Source organism: Clinocottus analis, unplaced genomic scaffold (assembly GCF_023055335.1).
Source record: "Clinocottus analis isolate CAN_PGR_092001 unplaced genomic scaffold, fCliAna1.0.p SCAF_11, whole genome shotgun sequence".
In the NCBI taxonomy this organism is placed as follows: domain Eukaryota; kingdom Metazoa; phylum Chordata; class Actinopteri; order Perciformes; family Cottidae; genus Clinocottus; species Clinocottus analis.
In genome coordinates, this window is record NW_027175832.1 from 18,246,659 (window position 1) to 18,271,563 (window position 24,905).

A 24,905-nucleotide genomic window follows, 5' to 3' on the forward strand; every position below is an offset into this window, starting at 1 on the left:
AGGAGCCTCTGAAACCATATTGAGCCCATCGGAGGAGTCTTCAGTGTCTCCGGAGACTCAAGACGGGTCGAGTTTCTTTACTCGATACCTGTTCTCTAAAGCGTGGCGACAACAACCAATAGGAACCTCTAGGAAATTGAGAGCTCGTTGCCCAAAAGACATTCCTTTGTGAACAAAAGAAACAGGGTTTTTGTGGATAAAAACACAACATATCTACCTTGTTGAAGAGGTCAACGCTCGTCTTTTCAGCACCGACAGCTCCACTTTGCCTCGGGCTCAATGGAGATCATATGGAGAGATAACAAGAACCCGTTTCTTCTCTGGAAACAGTAAAACCAGTAAATCTGAAGCTATGAAGGGTATAGATATATATACAATACAACACAGTGCACAGTATCCTGGGTTTAATGCAAAAAACAATAAGATGCTTATGTTTATGTAGCTGTTTTTAATGACTATCAATGATAGACCGCATCAACATTTACATTTCTTAAATATAGCAATATATTCTGTCAACAAAACAAGTGAGAGAGGTCCCTCTGATAAGGTGTATGATCTATCGATTGTCTCATTTTTTGTGATAAAATCAATGTGAACACACGTGGCTCTGGTGCAAAGTACAAAGACTTTGTATAAAAGTCATAAAAGTGGAATAAAACAAGCCGGTTTGTTTGGATATTATCCTCTCTGGTTGAGTTTCCTCTTAGTTAAAGTAACATATGTAAGTAAGTAATATATGTTTAATTTCAAATGTGTACTGTGTGCCGAGCATGTAGAATAATATGATTCTTATTGTGTGGAAATGCACGTGAGACATATTTCTGAAGGTAAAGTGGAACCAAAACTGAAATATTGAAGCTGTGAGCATCACAAACTAAAAGGCAAAAAGATGAGTTTAAAAATGGATTTTCATGTCTGTTCATAAGGGGTCATAAACGTTTAATTTGTTGCCTCACAGAAAGCATAATCAAATGGAAAACACTTTCTTTATTCCATTCTTCAGAGGAAAAACTTGTGTTTGCGTCTCATGCTCCGGCCTCACCCCTTCTTGGCTCACCTCGGCTCGCAAATATCTGTCCGACAGGTTTAAACCGTCCCTTGGGACACAAAGACGTCACTGATACTCGTATTTTTTTGTTTTGTTATCAAGCTCAACTGAAGGTTTGAGTGTAGTTAGATCACACGCTATTGAATGTTAGCTTCCTTCTATAAAAACTGTGTGAGCAATTATGATCAAATAGTTGTATTACTGTGACAGTAAGGACTTTACTTTGATCATTTTAGGTTGCAGGACTCTATTCTGACAGCTGAAAGGCAGGTGTATCACCTCGTGGGAACAATCCTCTGTGATATTGTGTCAGTGAAGTAAAATATTTAAGAAAAAGTCCTCAAAAGACACGGTGGCCGCGGTTCTCCCTCAGGCATAACCCTGCATGCGTAAAGGCCGTGTAGTTTAGAGAACGTGCTCGTGATCCCTCGTCAAACAGGTAATGGCTTCATGACATCAAACAAGTTTTCGCTTGTTCAGTGTGTGTGCGCATTGTTTGAGCTTATTCAAATACACACCTTTAATAAGCCCTGCCTGTTTAAACCAGGTGCCAAGAAATGAGAGGGAGAGAAAGTCCAAAGGGTGAAATATTACAATATACTAGAGAAGATGTGTGAACGGTGTCGCTGATGGAGCTGGCTCTCAGTCGCTGAGCACTGGGCTTGAACAGAATCAATGGGCCTCCGGCTACTTTGAAGGCACAAATGCAGGCAGAGGTCGACGTTATTCATGCTGAAAGTTGACTTAAGTTAAAAAAAACAAAAAACTTCATGCAAATTGTCCGAGACGCAAATCAGCCCCGCCACCAGAAGCAAATGATTTTTCCGGCTTGTGCTTCTCGCGGAATGGGAGCGAACAGGAGGTGAAGGTTAACTTTGCATGTGTGACCGAAAGATAATGACCGAGATAATCAGGTGGAAAAAGTACTCAGATCTGTTTAACTTGTGTTTACTTAAGTGAAGTAAGTGTTTTTTTGCATTAACAACTTGAATTTGCAAAGAACCAATACATGTGATGGAGGGAAAAGTAGAACTTTGACTTCCAAAATGTAGAAGAATAGAAGGATAAAGCAGCATAAAATGATTCGTGATCATTAAAATAAAAGAAGAATTACACTATTTTGAAGCATGCAATGTGTAGGACGACATAAACAACAAACGGTCGCAATATTTCTTTCATGCATATGTGTTTTTATGATGTTTATGAGCAGCATTTGTAGCACAACAATTTGAGCGGTGATCATATGATCAACATTCTCCGGCACACACACACACACACACAGACAATGGAGACTTTGTTCTACATCCCTACACACACATTGTTGTTATCCATTTGCTTTTTCCTCATTCTCAGAGTTCACTATCGTCATCAGAGAGGTGTGAACATGTGAAGTATGAATGTGCAGAAAAATATTTCAGGAGCGGCTCATTTCATTAGTTCCAGTGAGATGTGACACACTTATAGGAACTCCTGTCACCAGATCTGATTGTCTGGGTTTATGTTTGTCAGTCAAACACTTGAGACAAATAGAGAAAAGATAAGAAGATAAGATTGTATTCACCTCACCTTCGTTCAATAGAGCTTATTAATATGTTCTGTTAGAAAAGCATCACTTCTTTGACCTCCGGGACTATTTTTGGTTCTTAAAGCGTACACACACCACGTTAAAAGTGTTTGCTTAATAACTCGCGCGTCAATAAACCCCAGAAAGCTCATTCACATCTTATAAACTAACCAAATAATACCTGAAAACCATCAGAGGGAGTGTGCAGGGAGTGGAAACCCAACATTCAAACACACAAACACGAGGCTCTCTCTCTAATGTCATAGTCTGTCATTCTTTTAGTTCTTTACTCTTTTAAATTTGCAAAGTGGCCTTCATTCATTTGCGTTTCATCCCGTATGTTAATGTCATTTAAAATCAATAATCTTATTCAAAAAGGTCTGTCAAAACAAGTCAAGTACTTTACTGAAGTAAATACCAACACTTCTAGTTGTAAAGTAACTACATACAACTGTTTATTGTGTCTGTGTGTGTGTGTAAGTGACTTTATACATTTAGTTTTCCATTTTATCTTTGTATTTTGTTCTATTTCATATAGTTTACAATTTATTGTAATAAAACTATCACAAACTTTCACAATTTTAAAGGTTACATTGCTTGTATATTATTATATTGCTTCATAAGATGTCACTTAAATACGGCAATGTTTAAGGAAAGTGAGGCTCCTCTTTGTTGCTCGCTTGTTTTCAGACTCTCTCAGTTACAACATCAAATTGTAGTTTAAATGTTGTCAAATTAGTTACACAACATTTTTTTTCTCCATGTTGCTCCAGACAACTGCAGAAGTGTTGAGCATCACTTTAATCAACTCCTCTGTGCTTCCCCCTGGTGGTGACCAGCTGGTATGACAGCCGAGAGACACAAATACTTCATGGAAAGTAAAAAAACATTACATTTGCTTTACACTTTGGTTTTGCATTGATACATTATGTTTGAATATCCAGAGTTAATGTACTTTTACATGGATGTTGTATTGTTTACTCCTTTACAATTCGTCATCAATTTAAGTCGTTGTGTTCAGACGAGTGAAGAGCAGAAGAGAGTAAATAAAAAAAAGACCAAACAGCTTCACATTTCAGTAACTAATAATTTATTTGTTCAATAAGAAACCACCACCATAAAAACACATGTTCCCATACCAAAACATGAGACAACAGCAGGCACCAGAGATGAATATAAACAAAGTAAAAACTGCACAATATTCCAGAAACTTTCAACTTGACACGAAGAAGGCGAACCCTGGTTAAAGTGCACCGAGTGAAAACAGATCGTTTCAAGATAAACAGGACGAGTTCCTGGATGTTTTTGTATTATGAATAAAAGAAATATAACAAACATTATACGTCTACAGGAAAGACACGATATGGACCCTGAAACCCCAGAGCTGTAGGAAGTAACAGATCAACATATACATATATATATATATATATATTTAAATGTTTTAGGTTCAGCACAACATCAAAACGGGTCATTATTAAACGAAATATAATAGCAGCCTCTAAACTGTAATTGACATAATTAGCATACAGTTCAGATTTAGAAGGAAATCTGCTCCACAGATTTCTTTACAGACGGTTTTGGGGTGGAAAAACAATATTTTTCTGAAATAATAAAGAGCTTCAGCTTTCAGCAGCAACAATAAGACAAAGATGTTTGTCCCGCATGTGAAACAAAAACAATGTCTGACTGACAAAATTGTAGTGTTAGCATCCTAAAAGACACGGACGCGCAAGTCGATAAATGCTCTTTGCTCCCCGCAAAGTGTGTCGCAGTTTAAAAATAAAATACGAAAGATAACATAAGAAAACAAATCTTTGTCACATATTTTAATGTATTCCCTGCAGTAAACCTGAACCCACAACTTTTGATAAATAGGCTTTTTAGCAAGGAACTGTCAGTTTCTGTTGGACTTTAAATAATCCAAACATAGCCTTTGATGTGATGTGTTGAAAAAAACAAAGCCACAAAATAACTTATTTTCTACTAAATATTGAGGCCGTCTTCCAGCATCGCCTTGGAGGTACGCTGAGATCTGTGGCGGCCGTGTTCATGCTCTCGGTTGCTTCCTCTCCTCTCTCTGTCGCCTCCTCTCCTCTCTGCATCCTCCTTCCTCGTCCCCTTCTCCTCTCCTCCCTCGCCTTCCGCTCTCTCAAACCTCCTCCTCGCGCTCTCCATCCTGCTCCCTCGCTTCTCCTCGTCGTCGCCGTCCCTCAGAGCCCCTCCCCTCCGGTGGCGACTCCTCTGGGAGTCCGACTCCTCCCGCCTGCTCCCTCCCCGCTCGCTTTCCGGGCGCTCCTTCCTCGGCGCCGCTTCTTCGCTCCGATGAGACTTCCTGCTCTCGTCGCTTTCCCCTCGATCTTCCCTCCTCGTCCCGTCTCTTCCTTCTTCTTTCCTCTTCTCTCGACCCTTTGCCATCTCGGCTCTCCAGTCCTTCGCTCCCGTCTGCCCCTCCTCCTCCTCCCTCCTCCTCCAGCTCTGCGTCCTGTCGCTTTCCCTGGTTTCGTGTTTGCTCCCTCGTTCGCTGCCGTGGTGTCGGCCTTTGTCGCTCCTGCTGCCGCCGTGCCGAGTACTCGCACCTTCTGCCTCCGTCTCTTTGTCCACCTTCCTCCAGTCGGGCTTCATCTCGCTCTCGTCCTCTCTGCTGCTCCTTCTACTACTTTCTCTCTCCGTCTTTCCCGACTCGTAGCGCGAGTTTCCACTTTGCTCCTCTCGTTTTGAGTCGCCCGTTCTGCTCACGAGAGTCTTTTTATCCGCACCGTTGTCCTCTTTGGCTTTGTCTCGCTCGCTCTCGTGCTTTTCTTTTCCGGCTGTGATTTGATTCTCGGCGTCTTTGTCCTTCTTTCCTTTAGGGGGTTCTTTTAAAACTTCCTCTTTGGCCGCTTTGACCGCCTCGTTTTTCGTCTCTTTTTCCTCGCCGGAAATCTTGCGCTCCGATTCACTTTTCCCCTTCTTGTTTTCGTTCTTTCCCTCCGTCTGCGCATCCTCCGTCTCTTCTTTTTCCTTCTTTTCCAACATTTCCTTCTCTATCTCTATACTCTTCTTCTGCTCCTCCTCCACCTTCTTGTCCAGCTTCTCCTCCAGGAGGTCCAGCTCCTGCTCCAGCTCCGCCAGCTTCTTCGGATCCGACTCGTACTCGTCGTCGACCTCCTCCTCCACCTCTTTGATCTCCTCGTACTCCTCCACCTCGATGCCGTCCATGGTCTTCTGCAGCTGCGTCTTCACCTTGTTCAGCTCCAGGAGGCCGTCTTGGAGTTCTTTGCACACGTCCCTGATCTTGGTGGCGAACTTGGTCTTGGCGCCCTTGCGGAGCTCGTGGGAGTCTTTGGCGAGGAAGAAGACGTCCAGCGCCAGGAAGAGCGCCGACATGACCCCCGTGGTGACGCTGATGGCCTGCACGGCCTTGGCGGCGCCGCCCGCCGCGCCTAAAACCTGCACGGTGCTGATGAGCTTGTCGGTGTTGATCATCAGGGCTTTCCCGGCGCGGCCGCCCTCCTTCATCACGTGCTTGAGGTTGTGGTTCATGGCCTTTTTGGCGGCGCTCTCAGAGTATTTCTCAAAGTCCCACTCCTGCAGGGTGTCCATACCGGCCTACGAGAGGGACGGAGACGGGGAAAAAAAAAGGGAAATGGAGGTTGAAGGCATTTTATTTCTTCCTGGCACTTTTGTTCCCCAGAATTTCTTATCCATGTGAATTTAGAATACATTTCCAAAACAAAATATTCAAATCTTAGTCTCATGTTTGTTTAGGCTATGTATTTACTCAGTGGAACGACAACAACTCTCAAACATGGCCCATCACTTGGAGGTGGAAAACAACCTTTTTAGGGATATTACTTGGGAATCCCTTCAATTTGATTGACATCCAGGTGAAACATCACCTTCTCCCTGCGACGCTGCTCCTGCACGGCCATTCAGACATGTCTTTACCTACCTACTTCCCTCCCTCCCTCCCTCCCTCCCTCCCTACCTCCCTACCTACAAAACATTTCCTCACCTGCACAAACTCCAAACACTGCCGGATGTCGCTGATCTCCTCCTGGTAGCTCTGGATCATCTTCTCCAGCTTCTTGCGGTCCATGTTGGAGTGAACCGTGTCGGTGATGTTGGCCGTGGCCGACGTGATGCTGCCCGCCGTCGCCACGCCGATCCCCACCGCCGTGACGATGATGGAGGCGCCGAAGGTGAACGGCGCCAGGATGAGCCCCGTGATGGTGGCGATGCTGCCGGCGACGCTGGCCACGCCGCCGCCCACCGCCGCCTTCACCGTCTTCTTGTGGAACTCGTCCGCGGCGTCGGCCAGAGCCAGGAGCTCCAGGATGCGGTGCTGCAGGGCCGCGCCGCGCCGGTTGAAGAGACGCACGAACAGACGCGCCGCCATGTAGACGCGATCGGCCGCCTGCTCCATCGCCCTGGAGAGACGCGCCGGAGCAGAGGGGAAGGCTTGAAACCCACGAGATGTTTTATTTATATCTGTATAAAGTTAGACGCTTTGCCGGTGTGAGAAATACCCATTTTGTGCCACAAAGTGAAATATGCAGGTGGACATGGCAAAATGTGGGCTTTTAAATATTTACATGCATCATTTCAACCCCAATGTTTACACCCTGAGTTATTTTCAGCTTTTGCAGACCTTTTGAAAGCATTTTGAATGCCCGTTGCACGATCATATTAACTAAAAGTATGCCAGAATGATGGGAAACCAGAAGAGAGGATGTGACCTAGAATTATGGAGAGAGGGCTTAGTGGCAACTCGTAGCCGCAACTCGTAGTGGCAACTCGTAGCCGCAACTCGTAGTGGCAACTCGTAAACGCCTCTGCGAGGTGTCGGCGCCACGATTTGCGCCTGCTCCCACTGGAATTATGGTCCGAGGTGCATCACAATAATAACTTAATGATTAATCCATTGATTGAAAATTGATGGACGGATCAAGCAATTAAAAAATGGTTGGAGCGAAGTTATATATTCTGGCTGAATGTGAATAAAAAGTTAGAAAAGAAAAGAAACCGCGCTCACATTTGCTCGTCGCCATCCTGTAAATGCAGCTCGTTCCACTCTGCCCAACCTGGAAAACACAGAAGCAACACAATTCAAACACAACCAAACATCCTTCTGGGTTTGTGACACCTTTCCACCAGGAGAACTACACACAATGTATGTTCTCACACACAAACAAATAAACACAAACAACAGGAACACATCTGGACTCTGACCTTTGACCGTGTTCCACCACTCCATCAAATCATCGTCACTTTCCTGGAAACAAAGACTTTTGTCATTAAAAACACACAAACACAAAACACATTTTATTCATAACATGCGGTCGATTTTCAGATCAATAATACTAATAACGTCACACATAATATATGGAACAAATGAACACACCTGCTCAGGAGTGAGAGGGTTTTCTTCGGTGGGATAAGCTGCCATCTCGACAGCCTCGACCTCCACGTTGCTCTCCTGGAGAAAACACTTATGTTTTATAAAAATGTTTATTTACTTTATAGTACTAGTGTTTGTAATGTGTGTGTTTTAGGGCCCGTTTATATTTTATTGATTGTTTTTACTGCTCTAACGTCTCATTTTTAATCGTTTCATTCTTCTAAATAGCTTTAAGATATTGTTTAATGAAAGACTCTATAATAAATATACTTTACTGCAAGTCATCTTATATTGACATGAGTCTTTAGACACTGTTGTAGTTTTATTTAATTGATCTATTTAGATCTTTGTTGACCAAAAGCTGACTTTCCCCTTTTCATTTAATTTCACAGCTGCATGATGAACTGAAACTAGACAATATGAAACAGATGTTAATTAAGATGAATGACTGTTTGGAGTCTTTTGGACTATTTCTTAAAGGTATATATTTCTGGTGATGTAATCATGCCGACCTGTGTTGGGTTCAGCTCCTGCAGCTCAAAGGTTTCCTCCACAAGAGGAACCATATGTGAACTCTGTGGAGGAAACGGATAATGTCATCAAGTAAAACTGTAACACGCATTAATAATAAAACCAGCAAACACATCAAGGAATTATGAATTAAAAAGAGGACAAACTCCACTAATATGTGTATTTGTGTCAAAACAATGAACCAGGACAAGTGATGACTTCTTTGATTGATCTAAAGCTCCTAAAAAAGATGACTAGTTCATTTTATTTTAAGATCATTAAGCCTTTCAATCAGCCTGCTCCAGCTCTTTATTGCATCTCATCAAGGTGAGTCTGAACATACCTGCGAAGTTAGATTCAGTTTGGACATTTTGGGAAGAGTTTTCTTCACTCTGAAAGACACGACCTGAGAAAAAGAAAAAGAAGAAAGAAAAGAAAAGAGTTCAATAATGAGAAAACACATTTAACACTGAAAGGTAGGAGCTCAGATTGGAGAACAGACTAATCTCAAAAGTTCAGCTTTGGTTCTGGCTCTTTCTTTAAACTAAACAACAACAACAACAACAACAACAACAACAGCTCACTCGTTTTTTCTTCCTGATGGTCCTCCTGCGTCTCAGCCCGCCTCCTTCTGGCTCCTTCACGTCCTCGCTGTCCTGCAACTCAAGACATAAGCGTTTAGATAACGTGTGTGTGTGCAGCTGTTAATCCATAATGTCAGAGTGTCAACTAATTGTCTCTTTGTGAACATTAAATCTCAAATACTAAAACTACTAATCAACTATACGACTCAAACAAGAGCGTCTAAAAATACATCTCATGCCTCTCTTCGCCAATAATATCGTACCTGTTGTGTTTTGGGCGTCTTCTTGAACATATTAGAAAACCCAGTTTTTTTCTCCTGTAAAAAAAAAAAACACAACACATTTATGTATGTCACAAAAAAAGGTGAAATATGCGATTAACAGAATAACACACTCCACATCAAGGCTCACTTTTGGGGTGCTCGTCGCTTCGGAGAGGTTGTCGTTACTGGCTGACATTTCACCGGAAATTGCTGAAGGAAAATCCTGTAAAACAGAATAAAAAAAACGGTAATTACGTTAAAATGTATATACCGTAAACGTTTGCTGAAAGAAAATGCAGAGAAAGGATGAAAATGTGTCCCTGTGAAAGAGGAATAGAAATCCATAGCAGGGCCGTCCTCCATCTTTATTCTCAACAAGCTCTTTATTGCTCAACAAAATTGCTCAACAAGTTGCCGAGAGCGTCCTCAGACTTAAAGGAGTCTCTCACCTCGGTGGTTTCTGGGAGACTGTCGCAGCTCGCATACAAGTCCTTTGTCTCCTTGAGAGGATCCTGGAGGAAAAGAAAAGGTAGATTATGGTTCGGTTTAACTTGTTCTTTTACCAAAAACGCTCACAGACAACTCAACAACGACCTCGCACTGTGGAAAAACTAAAACGTCCATGTGGTTACCTGAGTGGCGATGGAGCGCGGAGCAAGTTTAGGAGACTTTTTGAAGATCCCTGCGAGTCCTCCGGACTTCTCCTGAAACGTGAGGGACATTCACACGTTGATATTGAAATAAATCAAACAGAAGAAGCAAAAACAGGCCGAGGTTGTGATCGTCAAACACGTGTACCTTAGTTGTGTGTGCGTCTAACAGATTCTCACGACTGCCATATAACTTCTTGTCATCACTCGACTCCTAAACAAACAAAAGAAACAGCGTAAACACAAACAGTGTAATGCTTATTGTTATGTACGTTGAACGTCAATGATAAAGCGTCGTTACCTCGTCTGTTGTCGTCCCCTCGGCCGGTTTGGGAGTCTTTTTAAACATGGCACTGAAAATACTTCTCTCCTGGAATTAAACACACATTGAACACACAATCTGTGTCAGGTTTATGTGTGATGTCACAGTATTTTATCGAACCGAAGCTTAAAATGCTCAATATTTTAAACATACATAAGCATATTTAACTGCATTTAAATTAACGTTTGTCAATCTTTTAGTGCTGATATTTCTTTTTTGGGTTAAAAAAAAAGATAATTTTTCATCAAAGTACCTTTGTGTTGCTGTTTTCAAACAGATTGTCGTTACTGGCCGACAGCTCTTTCTGCTCGTCGTTATCCTGGAAAAAGAGAAGCGGACGTTATAAATATGGACAATATAGTTCTGCAGGAATAAGTCATAAAATCCAAAATGCTCGTCTTAAGGTCACTTAGTTTTTGTTACGTTTCCCCGACTGAAGCCTTAAGAGGCGAGGAGCAACAAAGAACGAGCGACGTGACCTTCAGGGAGATTAGCTCACGGGCAACAAAGGGATAAACAAAAAGCTGGTTTTATTAACCAAGGAACAAAACAATAACTACTTCCTCAAAAGGGAGGAAGCGGCAGGATACAACCGGGTCATTAACACGATAGTGATGGTGCGACAAAGCAAAGGGTTTTTGGTTAGAAGGCTGAAATAAGGGAACTTTTTAATGTCTAAGAAGCTTTTTAATGTCTAAAAAAGGCCGTTGCTAACAAGTGGCTAATGGAGAAAACGTCCCGTCAGCCGTCGGATCACACACACACACGCACACACACGCACACACACCTCTGCAGCGACCTCGTCTGCAGACGCTTTGGGCGTTTTCTTCATGAGTCCGCTGAAGAGGCCGCCTTTCTCCTGGGGATGAAACAGAGCTGCGGTTGAGTTTAAGTCATTTCGTATTGAGTAATAAAAAGAGTTCATTTTTGGGTTATTTGTTGTTGAACAACTTCACTTTTCAGGACATTCAACCTTGTTTCAAAGCATAGATGTCAATTTGTTTTCTATATTTTAAGCAGTAGTGTTGAGATATTTACTCAGTAGTACTACAGAATAAAAATACTTTGAGTGAGATTTAGAAAACGGGGCTGGACCCGCGGCGAGTGTTTCGCACTGACCTCGTCAAACAGGTTGTCAATGCTGGACGATCTTTTGAAGATGCCCGCCAGGCCGCCTTTTTTCTCCTAAAAAAAACGCAGCGTTTGGTTATCAGGACACAGAAGACATCCTCTCACACGACCTGGTGATGGATCGCTTGATGCCGACGCGGCGCGATCAGCCGCCGTGAGACTGAAGATAAAACTGAAGTACCTTCGGGACGGACAGATTCTCACAGCTCCCAGAAACCCGTCGTTCTGTGTTCTCCTCCAGCTCCTGAATTCAGACCAGGAAACAGTAAAGATGGACATCTCCTCCACACTTCACTGAATCAAATCTCATCACAGTACCTTGTCTGCTGCAGTGTCTTCTGCTGGTTTCTGCGGCTTCCTAAACATGTTGCTGAAAATATTTTTCTCCTGAAAGAAAAAAGAAAAGAAAAGTTGTCGTCATCAGTGGACTCTTTGTCCTCTGAAGACATTTGTGCCAACAGGTGCGACGCCTCTCATCCCTCCTCACCTTGGCGGTGTCGCTCTCAGCCAGGTCGTCGTTGCTGGCCGACAGCTCTTCCTGAGCTTCTCGCTCCTGAAAACACAGAAATGTACGTTTTTGATAACAAACCCGTCAAAAAAACGAGTTCATAGACTCGCTCCAGGCTCAGGGGACACTCGCTCACCGGGGACTCGGTCCAGTCTTTAGAGGCTTTGGGAGTCTTTTTGAGGCGGACGCCGAACAGCCCTCCAGCTTTCTCCTGATGAAACACACACACTTTGTTAAAGTATTTACAAAATCTCACTGCCGTTTTTTTAAAAAGCCATTAATCGTGCTTTTATTTTGATCTCACGGACCGGTTTGTTCTCTGACAAATTCTCGGTGCTGGTTGAAAGATCAGCTTCAGGAGACTCGTCCTGCAAAAAGGTTTCAAAAAGTTACCTAGGATTACTAAATAAAAAGTGCACAAAGTATTTCACACCGATACTGGTTAATTTTAACACTTTACAAAACATATTTCAGATAAAAACTCTGTATTGAATGAACATCTGAGCATGGTTTTGCATCACTGTAAACATAATGATTAGTTGGAATGCTTCCCCTCTCTAAGGCCCCTTACCCTCTCTCTAAGGCCCCTTAGCCCCTCTCTAAGGCCCCTTAGCCCCTCTCTAAGGCCCCTTACCCTCTCTCTAAGGCCCCTTACCCTCTCTCTAAGGCCCCTTAGCCTCTCTCTAAGGCCCCTTACCCTCTCTCTAAGGCCCCTTACCCTCTCTCTCTAAGGCCCATTACCCTCTCTCTAAGGCCCCTTACCCTCTCTCTCTAAGGCCCCTTACCCTCACTCTCTAAGGCCCCTTACCCTCACTCTCTAAGGCCCCTTACCCTCTCTCTAAGGCCCCTTACCCTCTCTCTAAGGCCCCTTACCCTCTCTCTAAGGCTCCTTACCCTCTCTCTAAGGCTCCTTACCCTATCTCTAAGGCTCCTTACCCTATCTCTAAGGCTCCTTACCCTATCTCTAAGGCTCCTTACCTCTCTCTAAGGCCCCTTACCTCTCTCTAAGGCCCCTTAGCCTCTCTCTAAGGCCCCTTACCCTCTCTCTCTAAGGCTCCTTACCCTCTCTCTCTAAGGCTCCTTACTCTCTCTCTAAGGCCCCTTACCCTCTCTCTAAGGCCCCTTACCCTCTCTCTAAGGCCCCTTACCCTCTCTCTAAGGCCCCTTACCCTCTCTCTAAGGCCCCTTACCCTCTCTCTAAGGCCCCTTACCCTCTCTCTAAGGCTCCTTACCCTCTCTCTAAGGCTCCTTACCCTATCTCTAAGGCTCCTTACCCTATCTCTAAGGCCCCTTACCTCTCTCTAAGGCCCCTTACCCTCTCTCTAAGGCCCCTTAGCCTATCTCTACCCGTCAAAACGAGTCTTGGGTTCATAGACTCGCTCCACGCTCAGGGGACACTCGCTCACCGGGGACTCGGTCCAGTCTTTAGATGGTTTGGGAGTCTTTTTGAGGCGGACGCCGAACAGCCCTCCAGCTTTCTCCTGATGAAACACACACACTTTATTAAAGTATTTACAAAATCTCACTGCCATTTTGTTAAAAAGCCATTAATCGTGTTTTATTTTCATCTCACGGACCGGTTTGTTCTCAGATAAATTCTCGGTGCTGGTTGAAAGATCAGCTTCAGGAGACTCGTCCTGCAAAAAGGTTTCAAAAAGTTATCTTAAGTATTCCACTCTTCACACAGATGAAGAAGTTAATAGTCATTTCATTGGGACAGGTGAAACATTTGACTTTTACCTCTTCAGGTTGAGCAGCGTCTGCAGGTTTGGGAGATTTCTTGAATATTCCACTAAATATTCCTCCTTTTTCCTAAAACATACAGATTATTCTTCTTTAAAATGTGCCCTCTCTTTCAGTGAAGTCGTTTAGGGATCTTTTTAAAGTATATTAATCCACTCACCTTGGCGTTGAGAGCTTCCCTGCTGCCCGACAGTTCATCGTCTTGCGACTGCGATTCCTGAAAAACGATGAAAACAATCAGGAATCTTGGGGAGTATGAGTTGCATTGTGGGTAATAGAGGTTCACTATTTTTACAAGGAAGTAGAAAGTGCTTTAAAAACAGAAGAAGATATCTCTGGTTCTTTTGTTGTAGGTAGATCATTGGATCATAGTATAATAAATGTTTTCCATAGTCTGCCCGTGTGTTTTATAACAGGTGAAATATAGTCGACCTCTTGTAACGTCACAACACTTTTAATACACTTTCATACATTTACAAAACATGAGGGGGAAGATAAGATAAGACTTCTCACTTCGTCTGTCGGCGGACTGTCCACAAGTCGGGGCGACTTCTTGAACAGTCCACTGAACGCCCCTCCTCCTTTCTCCTGAAACACAAGTTTTATACATTTCATATTTCACACTCCCTCCTCCTGACAGAGAATACATGGATCACTGTGGTAAATACATGAAAAGGCATCGCATGCAGTTCAAATCTGTGGACTTTGTGCAATAAAGAAGAAGCAATAATATATAAAATGTAAATATCCATACGAATACATATGCATATCTTTTCTCAATTCATCTTTTGGTCTATAATGTTAAAACATAGTGAAAAATGCCTGTCGAACCGAGAGTTTTTACCACCAAACTGACCTTAGTGCTGGTAACTTCTGTCAGACTGTCGTTGCTGGCTGAGAGATTTTTCTGAGCCGAGAGATTCTCCTGAAACAAGAACTAAGTCGCTCAGAAACAAGACGTGTTGAGCTGCTTTTCATTCCCCCGTAATAAAGCCGCGTAGCGTCGCTTGTGTTTGAGAAGCTGTACCTCTGCGCTGGTTTTCGGCGTCTTCCTGAGGAGTCCGCTGAACAAACCGCCTTTCTCCTACAGAGAAGCAGGAGTTAAAGCAAACCCAGGACTCATGTTCAGCATTACGAGCGTCCTCACGGCGCTGCGCGCTGTGCAGCGACACGGTGACCAGTGCGTTCAGCGTCGGCTTCAGTGTGCTGAAGAAGACTCACCTTGTTCTCCGACAGGCTGTCCGTGCTGGCGGACAGATCGCCGCGCAGAGACTCTGCGCCCTGAAAAACAAAACAAGAAAAATGACGCTCGACGTCAACGAGGAAACATCGGACTCCAACATGCAGGAAGTCAGAGGAAACGCGTTGAAATAATCTGATGACGGTCGACAAGCAGCCGGTCAGTCATTTAGATTCCTCTCCAAGACACCGATCATATTTAATTATATTAAATGTTACGTAAAATCGGTGAATGATGATGATTTAAATTTGTTTTCAGCTTTTGTGGCTGTTCTTTCAAAAGCCTCAGTTGGTTCAATGATGATCCCGAATCATTAATTCTTTAAAAATAATGAAATTCAAAGCTTCAACAGTGACTGAAGTGTAGAGGTAGTTTACCTCCTCCAGTTTGGGAGATTTCTTCAATCTTCCAGCGAAAGCGCCTCCTTTCTCCTGCTACGGGAAGGAAAAGAAACTCTTCAAAGACTTTTCTCTCTGGTTTCCTGGAGAGAATGACTCGGCTAAAATAGTTTTAATCATCGAAAGGTGTGCACGGGCTACGCAAGAAACATATTTGTATAAAAATATTCGTAAATTCAAATTAAAAAAGCTTGTATGAATCTATTTTTGGGGAAGGGGTGAGGTTAGAAAAAGAGGGAGCAAGGGAGTCATTTGGTTTTTTTTAAAACGATATCTCAATTTTAATTAGTTTTTTTCTTCACAGGAAATACAAAAGATTGATGATCAAAATAGTTGCATCCAAAAAAAAGTGTCTTGTTTACTGGACCATGAAGCTGCTTTCACCACATTCAGAGAACAAATATCACGTTTCTTTATTAACTAGCAGGTAAAACCTTGAATCTTTAATAGTTCATAGGGATTCAACATTATGTCTAAAGAGTGAATCTCAGTGTTACAAATAAAGGATCCAGCTCTCCACATCCCCAAAACGTTCACAGTCTCTTACTTTAGTGGCGTTGTTCTCGGTCTCGTTGCTGTCGTGTGGCTTCGTTTGTTTATCCTGAAACAAAAAATATTCACACAAACAGTTCAAATAAATTCAAAGTTTGCTAAATAGACACAAAGTGAAGACAATGACACACACGGTTAGTTACGAGGTTTGTTTTTAAGTTCTGTTATCGCCTTTCAAAGTTCACGAAAATACTCAGTACCACATTGTGGGCTCGTGTTATTTTACTTCTAAACAATTGTAACTTCCTGTATACAAACAGAATGTTAAATATAGTAAAAACTATATATATAATATGTTTCCAAAGGCGAAGACAGACACGGTACATAAACTCTTAAAATCTCTTATAACCCACTAACTGTATTTTTATTTAGTGCTACTGGTAATAATTGTGACTGTAAATAATTCAACTAAAGCAAATAAACTATATTCAGTCCAGGTAAATACTGAGTTAAAGTCATACCCACGTGACCAGTCGTGTCATTTTATGTGAGTTTTAAACTGTATCCTTTGATTAATACGGCATCATCAACTCTTTTTGAAATACCGAAACACAAGACAAACGCTTCGTGCATTCGGCATCGACTCGTTAAAGACAGATCCTCAAATCCTTTGAGTGTTCACTGAACACTGAATTTCTCTAAAAAGGTTCATCGTCCACAATTGTCAAAGCATCTGAAGCCGGTCAGTCACCTGCTCAGGTGTTCCCTCCGCAGGAATCTTGGGAGACTTTCGGAGGATCCCGCTGAAAAACCCTCCTTTCTCCTGTTGACGAGGGACCGATTAACCTTCAGTTCACACCCAGTCACTTCCCAGATGAACGCTGCTGAGCTCACCTTTGAGTTTTCAGACGGGTTATCGTTACTGTCTGATGGATCATCATTTAGAGACAGCTGGTCCTAAAGAAGGCAAACATGAAGAGGAGCAACATGAATATCAAGCCTCCGGATTAAAAACGCTTTCGGCTTTCTTTGAATTGCATTATTTTATTTTTTTACAGCTTCTGATGACATCCTCTTGAATATCCCGCTGAATACTCCTCCTTTTTCCTGTCATAGGACACAAGAACGGTACGCACATGCTCAGTTACTTTTTTATTCATGTTCAGGTCAATGAGGGGTCGTGTGTGTGTGTACGACACACTTACAGATCATTTATCTGCTGCGTCACAAAGCCGCTCACCTTTTTGTTGCTGTTGTCGGACAAACTGTCGTTGCTGGCAGACAGCTCACCGTGAACACTGAGATTGTCCTGAAACACCAATGAGATCATGGAAAACAAGTTTCCCACTTGTATTTCATGGGGTAGGAAGACATTTCTGTCACTCACTTGTGCAGGTGTCTCATGTGTTTTAAGGGATTTTCTAATGCCAGACAAGAAGCCTCCCTTTTCCTGGAAGAAATGTAATGTAAATATCTGAATAATACAAACACAGATACATAAAAAAGAACATACACTCACTCCTCCATAAGGACGCTGCACAAAAACATCCAAGAAAAGAAAGCATTTGTTCCAAAGTCCACTAAAATCAGTCTGATTTTATTATTGATATATTATATTATCTGTGTGGGAACAGAGATTGCTTCTGGTATTTGAGGCTGATCTTTCAAATAATCTCATAAAGGCAACAGGATGACAGACACACGGCAACACAGGAAACCTTTTGACAAAAATAAAGATATCAAAAGTGAGCAGAGGGAGTTTTTTTTAATTTACTCCCCCCTCCCCTGCCTGTCAAAGGTGTAGGGAATCTACCTGTATGAAATCATAAATATAGGGAGGTAAGCGGGGCCTTGATCAACCCTTAAAGTTCCCGTTGTGGGATTTGAACCCCTGTCTGTTGAGAGCATGCTTCACATGTGGCTCGACACTGAACACACGCTGTAGATCCACTAACACGAACAAGTCCCACCTCGTCTCCTGATTCCTCCTCGTCCTCTGAACCGCTGTCTGCTTTGCTGACCTGGCGATGAGACGGTGAAATGATGAGCAAGAGGCCAACTTATGATCAGGAAGCGAGCAAGAGGAGTCGACGTTACCGTCACGGCGGGAGACGACGACGACGACGACGACTTCTCTTTGGGTGTTTTCCGGAACATTCCAGCGATCATCCCGCCGATGTCCTGAACGAAAAGGTGAGAGGAAAACATCTCATGACGAGCTGCCTTTAAGGTTTTCTTCAACAAAAACTTGAAATGTTGACTAGTGTCTGCCTGCAGACATTTAGGAACAATATAAATAACATAATGTTTCTTCCTGAAAGTGTTAACAACACATTTCTGAGTGCTTAATTAAATGGAAGTGTGCATGTTGGATAATGACTCGATTGTCTGGGAAAGGCAGAAGCAGAACCCGCCAGTCAAATACTACAAAACATGTTATTGATCTCTCACCTGTTTTGGTTCTGCATTCTTGTCCGGCTTGTTTTTTTCTGCAGATTTTTCCTTTTCTGAGCCGGCTTCCTCCGCGCTGGGGTCTGGACTCGGCTCTCTGCTCGCCTTAAAGAAGAGTCGACCATCTTTAGCTCAATGTGAGCGTCCTGACGTGAGAATTTAGGCTACAAGTAACAAAAGATTGACCTATTCTTTTGTAACAACCTACATCTCCAAGCGCTTAGACTTCACCTCACCATCTATATTTAGCACTGCTTTAGTAATTTAATGCAAGACATAAGATGGCAATTTATGGCATCTTATGTCCCATAATGAGGGGAAGTGTCTTCCCAGAAATAATTGCATTAAAGAATATGCCAGTGATTAAATGATGATAGGACGGCATAATAATGAAAGTACACTCTTTCAAAGTGCAATTAACTTTTATTTCTGAAGAATTGGAATAAAATACAATATAACTGAAAGAATAAATAACACAAATGCACAATGTCTGCACAATGGCCCAGTTGTATGATGGGAAAACATTGCTGTTTCCTGTAGGCTAAAAAATGCATATACTGTAAACACAACAAGGATTATTAAGGCCAGCAGAAAATGATCACGGTCATATTATATTGTCCAATAAATCCGTAAAGAATTACTGCGACGGACCAGGATGCAACAAAGGTCCCGGTCTGAACTCAAAACAGGGACGTTACTCTCGGCCCAGCGGGGCAATATTCTCTAAAATAAACACAATCCAGCAGGTAAAGGTGAAAGTTAAATAGTTCACAGCTCAGAAGAACAATGAATAAATTATATAATCAGTCTCAGGGAGTCTGATCATCCATGTTTAACCACAGACAACAAGTTTAAATATCTTTAAAAAAAAAGCCAAAGCAAACTCGGTTTCATTAAATAAATAAATGTGGTTACCAACACCACCACCACCACCACCACCAGACAAGCACCACCACCAGACAAGCAGCATCTCTCATGTGAAAAGTCTCCATGATCTCTAAAGAGCTGCTGCAGCCGCCACGAGCAGAAAACACAAACCAGACGGCGCTGCGTACCTTCGGTGACGACTTGATTTGCCACCCTTTCATTACTCCCTTCAGACCGCCCTGTCAATTACATTCACGTGTCACAAACCAGCTGATGACATCAACAGCGGAAGGAACACACACGCACATACACAGACACACACAAACAGACCGGTTTGCTGCCAGACGTCTGTTTGACCGGGACATCGTCGGTTCGGTCCGTCGGCATGTTATGGGTCACATAACTCTGAGGAGGAAAGAAAAAAAATGTACATTTATATTCTGTGTGCAGCTCTGAACGATGAATATTTTTGTGTATATCATGTTCATGCCATCATGTGTGTACTTAACGTGTCCCTTTTCTTCCATTTGTTAATCATGAGACTCTTTCGTTGAACAACTGGCAGCACAACCTCGTCTGAGTCACCAACAGCAGCTTATACATGCTGATACACCCAGTGTGTGTGTGTGTGTGTGTGTGTGTGTGTGTTTTATGGGTGTACTCACCCAAACACACCTGCTCGACAGGAACCTGTTCAACTGAGGTAATGCACTATTTTGCATGAGCATATTCTAATAGGATTTCAGGGTTTGACCCAGTTATTTATCCTCCAACAATTAGTATTAGTACATATTCAAGAATACGTTCTACTGATTATTACATCAAAATGTACCGTCGTTCTTGTTTGGTGTAATTTAACTTTTACTGGTGAAACAAAGCAAAGTTGAGTTAAACCGAGTGATGTTTTGAACAGAGCCTCTTGTTCTGCGTCTGGTATAATTTACTATATTTACTGTCATTTAAAAAAGGGATGGAAAGAGATCTCGTCCCGATGGGGAACTGAAGAGGAAACATCCATCTCTTCTCTCTTTAAAGCACATTCCTCTGACAGAAACGATCATTTTACTTTGCAGAACACGGATGTTGGTCGACCGCTGCCGCCATCTGTTAGTTTGTTTTGTTATTGTGTAACTTTGGTGAACTTGAAAACACCAAAAAGTACACAATTGCACAAACAAAAAACCCATTGAGTCAGAGGTACAACAGCAACTGTGAAAAATGTAAAATATATCGTACATTTTCTTTTAAGTGTGCCCTTCCTGTCAGTAACTAAAGACATGTTGCTGTTGCTCCAATCCACAGCAGTGCATTGCTTAATAAAAAGGTATGCGCCACAGTAAAGTGGAGCATGTTCAATAAACATTAAAACAAACATATAAACTACTTGAACTCCCTTCTACCTGCTCAGCACTTCTCGGTGCTGAGCAGGTAGAAGGGCGGCTGCTTTTCTTACAGTGAACGAAGGCGTTTTCTCTTTTAGGCTCCGACGAAACGCTCCGTCGTTGACCAACGGATCACTCTGCAACAAAGCACACGGCAACAAAGAGGAAGACATTGAACACGCTTTCTAAAATAGGTCAGAGCTGCCAGTTCAGAACTATCTGAAATACCTGTTTAACATCCGCTTCAACATCGGGAACGTCGGATTTGCTCTGATGAAAAGAGGAAATTATTAAAAAAAACAACTAAGAAGGAACATGATATATCATTGTGTGTCTGTGTGTGTCTGTGTGTGTGTCTGTACCCTTCTGTGGTGGCTGTATCGGCTTGTAACTTTAAGTTCCTGCGCACACAAAAAGCCTCGTCATTTCAAATAGAAATATTTCTTAACAAACTTGTTAACACACGATTCTCCATTATCGGATCTGTGTGTGGCTTCAAACATGAGAAACACACACAAACAAACACACACACACACACACCTTTTCTGAGGGTCTGGGTGGAACCACAGGAGTTTGTGTCATGCCTCCGTAAACCTGCATACAGATGGAAAAAGTTGATAAAACACATTATTTTCTAACGTTATGGGACCATCTGGACAACAATGCACAAAGGGTTTGAAGGCACCAGCAGGATGTTGGTTTAACTTAATATCACAATCATAAGACTGTTTTATGATGAACTAAACCCAAAGACTTTTGACACACATCATCTACTCACTATCTTTTATTTCTATATGCGTCTCTTGCTAGTAAATCATAAAAAACAGCAATAAAAACAACAACATATCCAGTAAATACCTCAAAGTTTGCTGCTCTTTTCATCCGGAATTGTGTCGGAATAAGTTCCTGCAACAAAGAAAAATGCAAATCAAAACCTCTCATTTTAATCTCTTCTTTCTTTGTAAATTACTGTATTATATTCAGGAAATACAATGATATATTAGGTTGAAAAAAAACACTTATAATGCATTTGATCATTTCCTTTCAATTAGTTGTACGGTTTACATCAAGCCTGACATTGTCCTGATAAAAGACTAAAACAAAAAAGTCATTTATTTACTAAAATATTGCCGCACAAGCTCAGGAGAAGATAAACTCTGGGACACAGAGAACAACTACATAATAATAAGTCGAACGACACACATTAAAGATGGATGGCCTACAGATAAACACTGGTGGTCTATAATTAAGACTCACAGCGTCTGTCGGCCGTTGAGGCACCAGAGGAGTCGGCTTCTCCCATCTCTCTGGATCGTTTCTTTTAATCTGAGAAGGAGGTTAAATGAGGTGTGAAGGTTAAAAATCCCTACTGATGTACGATAAAACATGATCAACGTTGTCCCACAGCGAATTAAAGCTTCAGCTTTATCTCAGTACCTCTGTGGGCTTTAAAGGCGGTTTAGGCTGTGAACACAGGAGAAACCATTAGTGTGCACTCTACAATACACATACGATCAGATTGTACAACTACAATCAGTGCTGGAGAGTTTTCAGACTGTTTTGAGTTCAACGTTCTCACCTGCTTCTGTTTCTTTTTTACTTCTGGCTTCACCGTACAGGCCTCCATCCCGCCTGCTAAGAGCGACACAGACGAGTAAAGTGTAAAACAGGAATAATCACAGGTTTGTGACTTTGAATATCTCTTTGAAACCCAAGTAGACCAGAAGGAAGTGAGAGACATCGCTTCTTTATTTTTCCACGAGCTCCGTCACCACCGTCCACAAAGAGTTGTAATGTGTTGTAGCTCTTTGTGCATCATCTTTTAGGGTGTTTATTTGTCAAGTATACACTGCTTTTTGACCCTCATTTAGTGAATGAACTGCAGACATACAATTAGTATGTGTAGTATTGTGCATTTTGATTATTGGGGCGCTTACATGAAACTTAGCCATCATGTCACTAGAGTTAATTAGTAACACCTGTGGGTTTCCTACTGTTAAATGTCAAAATGTCTGCGGTTTAGAAGCTTTTGTGGTTAAAATGTGTAAAAAATGTAGGTCAGTTGCTGGATACAAATATAATACTACTCTAATTTGGCCTTTTATTATTAAATAAATAGCCTGAATGAGCAAAACTAACAAGTACCGTCACACAAAAGTCCACTGTCAGCAACTTTAATGTGTTGTTAATGTGGTTTGACTAACTGTTGCATTAGCTCGTGTTGCTTCCACGTTACATTTGACTGGTTAGACGACTCGAGACAATTTGTGTCATCTCGCGCTAAGAGAGGTTTTAGTTTTACCTCGTGACATCTTTTAAAATCAGAAAAATATATAATTTAAGCGAGAAAACAAATATTAGTCGCAGGCCTACAAAAAGATGTGTCGCTAGAGCTGAAAAATGTCTATGAATTAATGCACAGGAGGAAATACGCGGAAGAGTTACTGGAGTCACTGAATGCATCATTTGGAGAAGTCCTAACGTTACTAACCAAAATATAAACGGACGCTAGTTACAAATACACGTCTAAAAAGTATAAAAAACTAAATCAGGTCGATGCCGGCCTGAACGGTTTCACCTACCGAATATTTGAAGACGGCTCAGAGACACTTCACGCTCAGTTTTTTAGCAGATATTATCGCCGCAGCGAGTCTCGGCATTCCCAGGAGTTTTTAGGACTTTACCACACCCGCATAACAACATCTGCACACGTGAGGCGTTCACGGGCTCCTCTAAAAGCTCCGAAATGACACCACTTCACACCCGGTACCCACGTAGCGTCATAGGCTGTATAGCAAACGTTTTGGTTTATTCGCAATTACGTAGGAAATATATTCTGAAACATGTAAACACCACATTGTTATTGCTCTATTTTCGCTTTTTCATGTTTTTATAGAACACATATATTACTTTTACGCTAAAGAATACGAATTTTGAAGGAAAAATCAAATACTGTCATGATAACCATTATTAGTATAATTTGATTTATTGTAATTTATTCCAATTGCTTGTCATTGTAAGACATTTACACATGTATGCATGCATCATCATTTTTCAATATATTTAATTGGATCCATTTAATGCACAACATGTAAACTTCATTTTACGTTACAGTCAAAATGTAGCATCTTTACATTTGAGATGAATTAAATCCTATCCTATTTCTCTAGTCATAATGTGCAGCTTTTGTTAAAGATAACACAGCTTTTTGAATTTGAATAACTAGCTCTTGTGTCAACAATCTATTTAATATGGTTATACATTTTAACTATGCAAATATTACGCAGTTTGCAATGTGAATTAAAAAAATAAAACCATGTGGTATTTTTGCAAAACAGTAATATCAACACCACTGGTTGATGCATTGCTCCACTTGTACATCTCAACCATACACACACGCCACCTCTACGTCACGTGCTCCCATTTATTCACAAGAGTGTTTGTTTACAACCACGTGAAGTAGTCCAAATGTTTCCGACACCACCCAAAGGCAACACCACTCACAGGTCGAACAAAGCATTTTAAAACAAACCGGATGACGCCCTTGAGAGCTTACACATCCCCACTGTGAGATCACCTGTCAAACCAAAGAGCTCCGTCCACGAGATCTTTTAGTTTTTTCTTAAATGTGAATTTAACATCTCACCTGTTGTTTTTTTTTGCAGTCGGGAAAGATGCGAGATGTGACACACCTTTGTCTCCCCTTTGTGGCTTTGTGATGGCGGTCTCACCTGGGAGTGGGAGGCGGCCAGTTGGATGTCTGTCTACCTGAGACTGTGGGAGTGGACGTAACGCGGTTCCCCAGGCAGCGTGACTCTGACTCATCAGTTTCACACAGGTGTCAACGACATGGTAAGAAAAAACCCCTCTAACGTGATAGGGAGCTGCTGCTAGTCTAAAAATAGAAAATAGAAACTGCAGTAATCATCTCTGGGAACACCAACACCGGCACATTGAGAAATCATCACACAATTGTATTATTAGTCATCAATTTTGTTAATGTAACTGTTCTGAAAAAAATAGCAACTGTTTAAGTGCATTGAGAAAGTATTCGGATGACTTGACTTGGGTTTTGGCTGCGATGAGTCATTATCTGAACAGGTATGTTCCTTTCCAAACCCTGTCCCATCGATTTAATTTGCCACAGGTGGACTCCGGGGCGTGGTCAGCCCACCGTGACGTCACCGCTGGGTGTGGTCACAGGTGTGGTCACAGGTGCGATCCGAAGCCCTGTGTGAGTTTCGTACTGGTCGGTGTGGTTTCCACTATATTTCTATTCGGCACACGAAACGTCCTGAAGCCGCTCATGACGACTGGAGTCGACCCAGTCGCATCACTGTGTTTATTCATCGTGGAAATCAAGAAAAGTAAA

General features: G+C 42.1%; 1 protein-coding gene across 4 annotated transcripts; it reads right to left on the reverse strand.

Annotated features, from left to right (window-relative positions):
- Window positions 1-3,728: 3,728 nt before the first annotated feature.
- Window positions 3,729-23,235, reverse strand: LOC137782135 (myb-like protein X). Of its 4 annotated transcripts, none has more exons than XM_068571257.1 (51): window positions 23,116-23,235; window positions 22,113-22,168; window positions 21,971-21,997; window positions 21,791-21,859; window positions 21,392-21,439; window positions 21,074-21,127; window positions 20,896-20,934; window positions 20,762-20,803; window positions 20,605-20,670; window positions 19,482-19,556; window positions 19,340-19,390; window positions 18,285-18,389; window positions 17,931-18,014; window positions 17,804-17,854; window positions 17,221-17,283; window positions 17,074-17,142; window positions 16,890-16,940; window positions 16,728-16,790; window positions 16,585-16,656; window positions 15,889-15,942; window positions 15,321-15,377; window positions 14,925-14,984; window positions 14,731-14,787; window positions 14,560-14,628; window positions 14,217-14,291; window positions 13,864-13,920; window positions 13,701-13,772; window positions 13,538-13,597; window positions 13,367-13,441; window positions 12,269-12,328; window positions 12,097-12,171; window positions 11,940-12,005; window positions 11,771-11,839; window positions 11,634-11,696; window positions 11,441-11,506; window positions 11,109-11,180; window positions 10,575-10,640; window positions 10,301-10,369; window positions 10,148-10,213; window positions 9,982-10,053; window positions 9,799-9,861; window positions 9,498-9,572; window positions 9,350-9,403; window positions 9,087-9,158; window positions 8,846-8,908; window positions 8,505-8,567; window positions 7,996-8,070; window positions 7,824-7,866; window positions 7,627-7,675; window positions 6,607-7,021; window positions 3,729-6,200 (listed from the first exon to the last, which is right to left on the reverse strand). In XM_068571257.1, exons 2-51 carry the CDS (start codon window positions 22,158-22,160, stop codon window positions 4,596-4,598), a joined length of 5,034 nt encoding a protein of 1,677 aa, XP_068427358.1. In that variant the 5' UTR covers window positions 22,161-22,168; window positions 23,116-23,235; the 3' UTR covers window positions 3,729-4,595. The 4 variants fall into 4 exon arrangements, with proteins under 4 accessions (XP_068427358.1, XP_068427359.1, XP_068427360.1 ...); XM_068571258.1 differs by having other exon boundaries at window positions 22,113-22,165; window positions 23,116-23,211; XM_068571259.1 differs by lacking the exon at window positions 19,340-19,390.
- Window positions 23,236-24,905: the final 1,670 nt, after the last annotated feature.